Raw genomic sequence first — 11582 nt, 5'->3', positions numbered from 1 at the left:
TAAAGGAAACAGCCACCGCTTTATTTATTTCTTCATCAGACAAAGAGAGAGAAAGAATGGGTGCATGAGGGGGGAAGAGCTACATGTAACTACACTACTTCTCCAAGAGGGAGAAGCAGACTTCACACTATGCAGGGAGTGGGATGCTGTATTCGATTCCAGGACTCTGGGATCATGACGTGAGTGGAAGGCAGACGCTTAACCTACTAAGACACCCAGGCACCCCTGCAGCCACGGCTTTAATCTACTACATGATACATGCTGATACCCCAGCTGACAGTAGTCAACTATAAGTCTGTTCACAGAACCTCGCAACCTTAACAAGTGCTTAGAGGGCACAAGCATATGTTTTAGTACCTACCATCCACCAAGTCCTTCACATATGCTATCTCATTTAGCCCTCCCACCACTTGACAGAGTCCAATTTGCATCTCCATTTTACAGATGAGGAAACAAAGGCCCACAATGACTAAGCAGCTCGCTCAGGGTGAAGGAGCCACTCTAAGGTTATGTGTTTCTAACTGTAACGTCAAGCTCTTCCTTTTCCTCTGTACCCCTACTAAATACATCCTCAGAAGCAACAGAGCAAATATTTGCTTTGGGTATTTCTAGTGCTGATGAGTTTGTCCACTGTCAAAAACGTGAAGGCATTTGTAAAACCCACCTCTCCCTTACCTTCAAGGTTGGGGCAAAGAGAGCCCCTTGGGGATATGTTCTAATCCACACCTATCAGAGAGAGAGGAATGAAGCTATTGCTGCTGTACATGCAACATGGGCATCTCCCCCAACACTATTATTTTGATAATAAAACTATATAACCATGACTCTGCGAAGTTTCCTATAGGACGATCTATATCCATTTGTCAATGTGAAGAAGTAGCTTTTAAAAGGAAAGTCTAGTAAGTTATCCGATTAGCTAAATTTACTCACTCCATTAGATTACCTTAATTCTACTGAGCAGAGGTGATGACTTCTCCCAAATAACCCATGTTCAAGTTAAAGATCCCTCAAGAGACTGTTTAGAATGGTCTATAAATGACTTTCATTAATTCAACTTTCTGAAAGCATTTATTGAACCCTGCATCCAGACCCTAAAGAGAGCAGCCAAGGAACAAACACTTGAGCAACCATATAATGGTGCCTTCTAGGAGTCCTCAAGTTGCTTTAGATACAGGAGTTATCTCTGAGAACAGAGGGAGGAGAAGGAGAAAGGAGTGGGGATGTGATTGCTTTAGCTCTTTCTGTAACAGTTACTTCTTCACAGAGAGGTACGGAGAAAATATGGCAAGAGTACAAAATACAGATAGTGAACACATCAATATTTTTGAGATTATAGTATTTTTAGTATATTCAAAATATTTTATAATTTACCAAGTTACAATGTAGCTTCAAAAACATATTTTATGTTATTAAGGACCACCCACCAAGGTTCTGAAGCCAGATACCCAAATTCATCTCAGGTTCCAAGTGCAAATTTGAAGTGATTTTTTTCCATCACAGAAAAGCTGCATTTCAGAACAAAGAACTGGGCTCAAATCTCAACTCTGTGAACATACTAGCTCTGCTATCTTGGACAAGTTATTTCCTAAAAAATGAATTTGCCTGCCACCTGTAATATGGGTATTCCCAATTCCAAAAGGGTAGCGTGACGTTGCATCTGCCACAAAATGGGCATTTGGTGTTAGTGTTGCCATCCTACCCCTCCCTCCCCAATTAGAAAAACATTTCATCCACCAGAACCCTAAGAGGAAATCAGCTGCTCCTCCAGATAAGACCTGAGGCATAAAACTGGTAGAGGATCTTGGGGCGGTCAAAGAAGAACCATGCGGTTCATCCTGCCTTTGGGTTTGATCGCTACCACCCTAGCAATTGCTCCTGTCCGCTTTGACAGGTAAACCTAACTGCCCTGCATTCCAGTCTCTATACAGAAAGAGGATAAAGGAATGCTTCTTTACAGTTCACATGTTTCATCTTTTTACATTCTTAAAGGGAGAAGGTGCTCCGCGTGAAGCCCCAGGATGTAAAACAAGCAAATATCATAAAGGACTTGGCCAAAACCAACCAGGTAAAGCATTTAGAGGGTTGTTTTATCTTTTCTTCCTGTTTTCTAAAAGCTGCCTCTTTTGTATTTTATTTTTAATGCACGCAGAGCTTCCAAAGGCAAAGAAAGGGAAAGTGGCAAAAGGTACTTAGATAATTCAGCCAATCACCACTATAGTGCTTTCCTTGTTTTTGTTTATTTTTTCCCCAAATTACCAATCCTGTTTTCCCTCCCAAAAGCTTTGCAAACAACAGCTTTTTCTAGGTGAAACTGTGAAATAAGGAGGCAGGCATTCTTGACCTCTTTCCCCCTCCCTGCTAGTCCCTTGCTCCATTCTCCTCTCTCCCACTCTGATATCCACCAGTGGCATAGTTTCTCTTAAAATTATGTAACATCAAGGTATTGGTTAACTGGTAACATCAAAGTAATGGTTTATAATACCAAGATGTAACCGTTCCCAAAAGTAGACCCATTTTAAAAGGAAACTCTTAAAGTTTGATCATTCTTTTAAAATCCAGTGAGCTAACATAATCATTTTATCATTTATTCAGAGGCTCCCATATACAAAGCACACAGCGCAAGTCACCTTCTATGTATCATTTCAAACTCTCCAACAGATTTTGGGTCAGTGGCATAATTAAACCCACTTAAAACAAAAGAACTGAAATTCAAAGACAGTAAATTAAATGACCAAGATAACATGGCAGACTTAAATCCAGAACTGAATCTGAGATTTATTCTAGTCACAGCCCCTCATCACCACATCAAACTAATCGAAAGTTCTGCTCTTCTAATTTCCCAAATGTTTTTCAAATCCATACTTTTCTTTTCATTCCCTCCTTGTCACTGCCAAATTTATGTCTGCCCCACCTTTTAACCGGACTATTTCAATAGCCCCTTATCCAGGGTTCAGGTTCTAGTACTGCTCCTAAAAAGCCATGTCTGCACTACAGCCTGACTGCTCTAAAGCTTGGTCATTGTATTCCTCCATTTGAAGATTTTTAGTGAGAGGCAGCCTGGTATGGAAAGAGCACGGTCTTCAAAATTTCAAGTACTAGCTCTACACAAGTTCTGTGGCCTTAGGCAAGTTACTTAATTAACTTCTCTCGATCTGTTTCCACCTCTGTAAAGTTAGGGTAATAATCATACCTACTTCTTAAGGTTGTTATAAAGACTAAGTAAGCTAATAATCTGGTGACGCTAAGAAGGACGCCTGGTCATAATAAGCACTATAGAAGCACTTTCTATTGTTATTTGTGTGACATTTGAAATCCTTCATGATCTGCCAAACTGCGCATCTCTACGGTCTCCCACTCCTCCACCCTCTTTCTCACTGTTCAAGCTCCATGAGCACCAAAACTCCTTTCAATCATACTACATCTCTCATGTGTCCAATTTATGCTGTAGGCTTCTCATCAAAATAAACTAATAAATACTTGTTGGTTCAGAGCAGCCTCATATTAGGGTGTAACAGACTGACCTAGAGGTAGAGTGGGATTCAACTACAAAATACTCAGGTGGACTTAGACATGTCTACAAGCTTGAAATGGTGGGTAGGAATTGAGCATTTCCTTCACATTTCCCAAGTTAGGGAATTGTACTTCATTTGATTTCATGATGGAGTAGGATTTTGAAGAACAACAAGAATTGGAATCTTCGAAAAGTTATTTTAACCTGAATGCTATCCTTTTGGACCAATTCACCAAATTTCTGAAATTCTCAGCTAGAGGAAGAAAAAGAAAAGGGAATCAGCAGCTGTTAAATGTCTGCAGGTCCCAGAGTTCACATCCATTTCATAATCTCTACAGAGGACTCCAAATGGAGTCCTCTTAACCCTATTCCTTTACAAAAAAGGACTGAAACTCAAGGAGTTTTAGTATTGCCCAAGGACATATGGATAGAAAAATAACAGAGCTAGAGATTAATATGCCTTCTGTTGGACACAAACCTTGCAGGAATTCCAAAGTTTACAGGGGCAACTAGTTTTGAGGCCTGACTCAGGGGCAGGGTTGAGGGAGCCATATTTTAATCTATATTCCCAATTAGAGACAGATTCTATGGTTAAATAAACTGTGAAACAACCCCACTCAACCCCAAGATGGTAGAAGCAAACAGATTAAGCAAAAACTACTCTTTTTTTGCATTTATAGATACTATCTATATCCTGAAAAAGTAATCAGTGCAAATGATCAGTATAATCTCTCCCACTCCAATATTCAATAGTGTATTTGCACACTCTCTTAAGCTTACTAAGAGAAGGGCCCATACCTTAGCCCAGATTCCTTTTGTAGTGTATGACACATGCATTTCTTAAAAAATATGTGTTGGGGGGCGCCTGGGTGGCTCAGTGGATTGAGCCTCTGCCTTCGGCTCAGGTCATGATCTCAGGGTCCTGGGATCGAGCCCCACAACAGGCTCTCTGCTCAGCAGGGAGCCTGCTTCCCCCTCTCTCTCTGCCTGCCTCTCTGCCTGCTTGTGATCTCTGTCTGTCAAATAAATAAAAATCTTTAAAAAAAAAAATATGTGTTGGGTGAACAAATTACTGTAACTAACCTTGAACTCTTCTATACAGCTTGACTTCTGGTATCCAGATGCTATCCACCACGTAGCTGCTAACATGACAATAGACTTCGGAGTTAGTGAAAAGGAATCCCACTCCATCCAGTCTGCCTTGGATCAAAATAAAATGCACTATGAGTAAGTCCTATGAAATATTCAAATGTGTTAGACACTCAAAGTTTGGAGTATCTTGAAATTGAGAAGGAAGTACTATTTTTTTAATTGGGCCAAAAAAATGAAAGCTCTATGAGATAAAAATTTACAGTTACTTCTGAACATACTATTGAGGCCTGCTTACAGAGGTGATGAGATCAAACGTGGCCACTCAACTTCCATCTTTTTTTGCTTTGATCTGCAAGAAGGGAAATTATCTATGTCTGCCCTCTCCAAAATTCAGCTCCTACTAAGGACATTGTGCATCTGTGCAGGCATGAATGGTTTAGCCACACTCATTGCCTCTGAAAGGTAATCAACACAGAGCTCAAGCACTACTGGTGACCACCAGCACCAATTCTTGAGAATTTTAATTCTCTTGCTACATAAAAAGAGACCCAAATAACTGAGTCAGAGATATGGGAATATAAGATATATAATAAATAATTCTTTATGAAAGAAATTCTACCTCAGAGAAAGCAAAAGCAATGCAACAGAGTAAGATTTAAATCCAACAGGAGTGAATTCTAAATCACTAAAGATGCAGAAATGAGTCATTGTGCTCCCATAGAGAAATGAGGGAAAATTAGAATTCATTGACCTCCAACCATTGGCCATGCACAGTCTGGGCCCTGGGGCACTGAACAAGGGAGCCCAGTGATGAATTTCACAAATTCACAAATACATAGAAAACAAAATGTGTTTGATGGGCTGAGGGGTCCTGTTTTAACTCTACCAGCCCTTGTCATCCCAGTAATTCCCTTCACTGAGACCCTCACCATTCAAATCACTAAGCACTACCTCTTTCTTTCTGACTTGCTATTTCATGCCTCTGCTACCCAACATGGAGCTGTAACTAAAGAAACCTTCTTATTCTGGCTGAAACATATCATGTTATTTCGCAGAGCAGGATTTACTGCTGCTTACCACAACTTGCTTGTGTTCTTATTGCCACAATACCCTTAATAAATACAAACTCTATTGAAATTAAGGAAAGACAAATATAAGACAAGTAAAAAAAAATTCTTGTTCAGCTTAATGGCTTAAAAAGTAGCAGGCTTTATTTGTGATTTTTGTTAACGACTATCTTTGTTTTTCCTGTTGTTTCAAGAGGTTAGTGAAACAAATGAAGAAATTAATAATTGAGGAGCACATATTCAGAATTAATTTCTATCAGCATTTAACCCTTTCTAATTAATATATCAATATGTGCTTTTCTATGTTCTTATAAATTGTACCATTAAAATTAGAATTAGAAAGACACTTTATAACTGTACCTCCAAGATCTCAGAAACTAGTAGTATATTAGAGACTCTCTACTTGCACTAAGGTTCAGATGGTCTTGATTCTTTCATCTAAAAGAAATCATTCCTCCCCCTGTATATTCTCCGGTACCTGTGTCTCTTGGTTAACTTCACAGCCAGTCTTCTTAAATGTGTGCCTCAATTATTATACACTTTATTTTACTTCATTAGCATAGACCTGACCCAAATTCCTGTGATCAACTAATTCTTAAAAGGTATCCAGCCCAAGCTAAAATAAATTTTTTTTAATTTTATTTTTTATAAACATATATTTTTATCCCCAGGAGTACAGGTCTGTGAGTTGCCAGGTTTACACACTTCACAGCACTCACCATAGCACATACTCTCCCCAATGTCCATAATCCCACCCCCCCCAACCCCCCTCCCCCCATCAGCCCTCAGTTTGTTTTGTGAGATTAAGAGTCAGTTATGGTTTGTCTCCCTCCCAATCCCATCTTGTTTCATTTACTCTTCTCCTACCCCCTTAACCCCCCATGGTGCATCTCTTCTCCCTCATATCAGGGAGATCATATGATAGCTGTCTTTCTCCGATTGACTTATTTCACTAAGCATAATACCCTCTAGTTCCATCCACGTTGTCGCAAATGGCAAGATTTCATTTCTTTTGATGGCTGCATAGTATTCCATTGTGTATATATACCACATCTTCTTTATCCATTCGTCTGTTGATGGACATCTAGGTTCTTTCCATAGTTTGGCTACTGTAGACATTGCTGCTATAAACATTCGGGTGCACGTGCCCCTTCGGATCACTACGTTTGTATCTTTAGGGTAAATACCCAGCAGTGCAATTGCTGGGTCATAGGGTAGTTCTATTTTCAACATTTTGAGGAACCTCCATGCTGTTTTCCAGAGTGGTTGCACCAGCTTGCATTCCCACCAACAGTGTACGAGGGTTCCCCTTTCTCCGCATCCTCGCCAGCATCTGTCATTTCCTGACTTGTTAATTTTAGCCATTATGACTGGTGTGAGGTGATATCTCATTGTGGTTTTGATTTGTATTTCCCTGATGCCGAGTGATATGGAGCACTTTTTCATGTGTCTGTTGGCCATCTGGATGTCTTCTTTGCAGAAATGTCTGTTCATGTCCTCTGCCCATTTCTTGATTGGATTATTTGTTCTTTGGGTGTTGAGTTTGCTAAGTTCTTTATAGATTTTGGACACTAGCCCTTTATCCGATATGTCATTTGCAAATATCTTCTCCCATTCTGTCAGTTGTCTTTTGGTTTTGTTAACTGTTTCCTTTGCTGTGCAAAAGCTTTTGATCTTGGTAAAATCCCAGTAGTTCATTTTTGCCCTTGCTTCCCTTGCCTTTGGCGATGTTCCTAGGAAGATGTTGCTGCGGCTGAGGTCGAAGAGGTTGCTACCTGTGTTCTCCTCAAGGATTTTGATGGATTCCTTTCTCACATTGAGAGCCTTCATCCATTTTGAGTCTATTTTCATGTGTGGTGTAAGGAAATGATCCAATTTCATTTTTCTGCATGTGGCTGTCCAATTTTCCCAACACCATTTGTTGAAGAGGCGGTCTTTTTTCCATTGGACATTCTTTCCTGCTTTGTCAAAGATTAGTTGGCCATAGAGTTGAGGGTCTATTTCTGGGCTCTCTATTCTGTTCCATTGATCTATGTGTCTGTTTTTGTGCCAGTACCATGCTGTCTTGATGATGACAGCTTTGTAACAGAGCTTGAAGTCCGGAATTGTGATGCCACCAACTTTGGCTTTCTTTTTCAATATTGCTTTGGCTATTCGAGGTCTTTTCTGGTTCCATATAAATTTTAGGATTATTTGTTCCATTTCTTTGAAAAAAATGGATGGTACTTTGATAGGAATTGCATTAAATGTGTAGATTGCTTTAGGTAGCATAGACATTTTCACAATATTTATTCTTCCAATCCAGGAGCATGGAACATTTTTCCATTTCTTTGTGTCTTCCTCAATTTCTTTCATGAGTACTTTATAGTTTTCTGAGTATAGATTCTTAGCCTCTTTGGTTAGGTTTATTCCTAGGTATCTTATAGTTTTGGGTGCAATTGTAAATGGGATGGACTCCTTAATTTCTCTTTCTTCTGTCTCGTTGTTGGTGTAGAGAAATGCAACTGATTTCTGTGCATTGATTTTATATCCTGACACTTTACTGAATTCCTGGACAAGTTCTAGCAGTTTGGGAGTGGAGTCTTTTGGGTTTTCCACATATAGTATCATATCATCTGCGGAGAGTGGTAGTTTGACTTCTTCTTTGCCGATATGGATGCCTTTAATTTCCTTTTGTTGTCTGATTGCTGAGGCTAGGACTTCTAGTACTATGTTGAATAGCAGTGGTGATAACGGACATCCCTGCCGTGTTCCTGACCTTAGCGGAAAAGCTTTCAGTTTTTCTCCATTGAGAATGATATTTGCGGTGGGTTTTTCATAGATGGCTTTGATAATATTGAGGTATGTGCCCTCTATCCCTACACTTTGAAGAGTTTTGATCAGGAAGGGATGCTGTACTTTGTCAAATGCTTTTTCAGCATCTATGGAAAGTATCATATGGTTCTTGTTCTTTCTTTTATTAATGTGTTGTATCACATTGATTGATTTGCGGATGTTGAACCAACCTTGCAGCCCTGGAATAAATCCCACTTGGTCGTGGTGAATAATCCTTTTAGTGTACTGTTGAATCCTATTGGCTAGTATTTTGGCGAGAATTTTTGCATCTGTGTTCATCAAGGATATTGGTCTGTAGTTCTCTTTTTTGATGGGATCCTTGTCTGGTTTTGGGATCAAGGTGATGCTGGCCTCATAAAATGAGTTTGGAAGTTTTCCCTCCATTTCTATTTTTTGGAACAGTTTCAGGAGAATAGGAATTAGTTCTTCTTTAAATGTTTGGTAGAATTCCCCCGGGAAGCCATCTGGCCCTGGGCTTTTGTTTGTTTGGAGATTTTTGATGACTGTTTCAATCTCCTTACTGGTTATGGGTCTGTTCAGGCTTTCTATTTCTTCCTGGTTCAGTTGTGGTAGTTTATATGTCTCTAGGAATGCATCCATTTCTTCCAGATTGTCAAATTTGTTGGTGTAGAGTTGGTCATAGTATGTTCTTATAATTGTCTGTATTTCTTTGGTATTAGTTGTGATCTCTCCTCTTTCATTCATGATTTTATTTATTTGGGTCCTTTCTCTTTTCTTTTTGATAAGTCTGGCCAGGGATTTATCGATCTTATTAATTCTTTCAAAGAACCAGCTCCTAGTTTCGTTGATTTGTTCTATTGTTTTTTTGGTTTCTATTCCATTGATTTCTGCTCTGATCTTTATGATTTCTCTTCTCCTGCTGGGTTTAGGGTTTCTTTCTTGTTCTTTCTCCAGCTCTTTTAGGTGTAAGGTTAGGTTGTGTACCTGAGACCTTTCTTGTTTCTTGAGAAAGGCTTGTACCGCTATATATTTTCCTCTCAGGACTGCCTTTGTTGTGTCCCACAGATTTTGAACCGTTGTGTTTTCATTATCATTTGTTTCCATGAATTTTTTCAACTCTTCTTTAATTTCCTGGTTGACCCATTCATTCTTTAGAAGGATGCTGTTTAGTCTCCATGTATTTGGGTTCTTTCCAAATTTCCTCTTGTGATTGAGTTCTAGCTTCAGAGCATTGTGGTCTGAAAATATGCAGGGAATGATCCCAATCTTTTGATACCGGTTGAGACCTGATTTAGGACCCAGGATGTGATCTATTCTGGAGAATGTTCCATGTGCACTAGAGAAGAATGTGTATTCTGTTGCTTTGGGATGAAATGTTCTGAATATATCTGTGATGTCCATCTGGTCCAGTGTGTCATTTAAGGCCTTTATTTCCTTGTTGATCTTTTGCTTGGATGATCTGTCCATTTCAGTGAGGGGGGTGTTAAAGTCCCCTACTATTATTGTATTATTGTCGATGTGTTTCTTTGATTTTGTTATTAATTGGTTTATATAGTTGGCTGCTCCCACGTTAGGGGCATAGATATTTAAAATTGTTAGATCTTCTTGTTGGACAGTTCCTTTGAGTATGATATAGTGTCCTTCCTCATCTCTTATTATAGTCTTTGGCTTAAAATCTAATTGATCTGATATAAGGATTGCCACTCCTGCTTTCTTCTGATGTCCATTAGCATGGTAAATTCTTTTCCACCCCATCACTTTAAATCTGGAGGTGTCTTCGGGTTTAAGATGAGTTTCTTGTAGGCAACATATAGATGGGTTTTGTTTTTTTATCCATTCTGATACCCTGTGTCTTTTGATTGGGGCATTTAGCCCATTAACATTCAGGGTAAGTATTGAGAGATATGAATTTAGTGCCATTGTATTGCCTGTAAGGTGACTGTTATTGTATATTGTCTCTGTTTCTTTCTGATCTACTACTTTTAGGGTCTCTCTTTGCTTAGAGGACCCCTTTCAGTATTTCCTGTAGAGCTGGTTTGGTATTTGCAAATTCTTTCAGTTTTTGTTTGTCCTGGAAACTTTTAATCTCTCCTTCTATTTTCAATGATAGCCTAGCTGGATATAGTATTCTTGGCTGCATGTTTTTCTCGTTTAGTACTCTGAATATATCATGCCAGCTCTTTCTGGCCTGCCAGGTCTCTGTGGATAAGTCTGCTGCCAATCTAATATTTTTACCATTGTATGTTACAGACTTCTTTTCCCAGACTGCTTTCAGGATTTTCTCTTTGTCACTAAGACTTGTAAATTTTACTATTAGGTGACGGGGTGTGGACCTATTCTTATTGATTTTGAGGGGGGGGTTCTCTGAACCTCCTGGATTTTGATGCTTGTTCCCTTTGCCATATTGGGGAAATTCTCTCCAATAATTCTCTCCAATATACCTTCTGCTCCCCTCTCTGTTTCCTCTTCTTCTGGAATCCCAATTATTCTAATGGTGTTTCGTCTTATGGTGTCACTTATCTCTGGAATTCTCCCCTCGTGGTCCAGTAGCTGTTTGTCCCTCTTTTGCTCAGCTTCTTTATTCTCTGTCATTTGGTCTTCTATATTGCTAATTCTTTCTTCTGCCTCATTTATCTTAGCAGTGAGAGCCTCCATTTTTGATTGCACCTCATTAATAGCTTTTTTGATTTCAACTTGATTAGATTTTAGTTCTTTTATTTCTCCAGAAAGGGCTTTTATATCTCCTGAGAGGGTTTCTCTAATATCTTCCATGCCTTTTTCGAGCCCAGCTAGAACCTTGAGAATCGTCATTCTGAACTCTAGGTCTGACATATTACCAATGTCTGTATTGATTAGGTCCCTAGCCTTTGGTACTGCCTCTTGTTCTTTTTTTTTTTTGTGTGGTGAATTTTTCCGCCTTGTCATTTTGTCCAGATAAGAGTATATGAAGGAGCAAGTAAAATACTAAAAGGGTGGCAACAACCCCAGGAAAATATGCTTTAGCCAAATCAGAAGAGATCCCAAATCGTGAGGGGGGAGAAAGGGGATAAAAAGAGGTTCAGAAAGAAAAAAGAAAAAAAAAAAAAAGAAACAATTAAAAAAAGAAAACCAATAAA

The 11582-nt window shown here is 39.2% G+C and overlaps 1 protein-coding gene across 2 annotated transcripts in view; it reads left to right on the top strand.

Annotated features, from left to right (window-relative positions):
* The first annotated feature begins 1745 nt into the window (after positions 1–1745).
* Positions 1746–11582, top strand: part of LOC111151528 (carboxypeptidase A3) — a 34856-nt gene continuing 25019 nt past the window's right edge. The window contains exons 1-3 of one of the 2 annotated variants that reach the window (XM_022509595.1): positions 1746–1891; positions 1990–2065; positions 4614–4738. In XM_022509595.1, the coding sequence (XP_022365303.1) occupies positions 1824–1891; positions 1990–2065; positions 4614–4738 (269 nt within the window). In that variant the 5' untranslated portion in view covers positions 1746–1823. The remainder of the gene's footprint in view (positions 1892–1989; positions 2066–4613; positions 4739–11582) is intronic. The other variant, XM_022509586.1, reaches the window with a different exon arrangement.

Source organism: Enhydra lutris, unplaced genomic scaffold (genome assembly GCF_002288905.1).
Source record: "Enhydra lutris kenyoni isolate GAN:26980312 unplaced genomic scaffold, ASM228890v2 scaffoldscaffold2, whole genome shotgun sequence".
Taxonomy (NCBI): domain Eukaryota; kingdom Metazoa; phylum Chordata; class Mammalia; order Carnivora; family Mustelidae; genus Enhydra; species Enhydra lutris.
The sequence above is the reverse complement of the archived record's forward strand: the minus strand, read 5'-3'. Positions and strand labels throughout refer to the sequence as shown.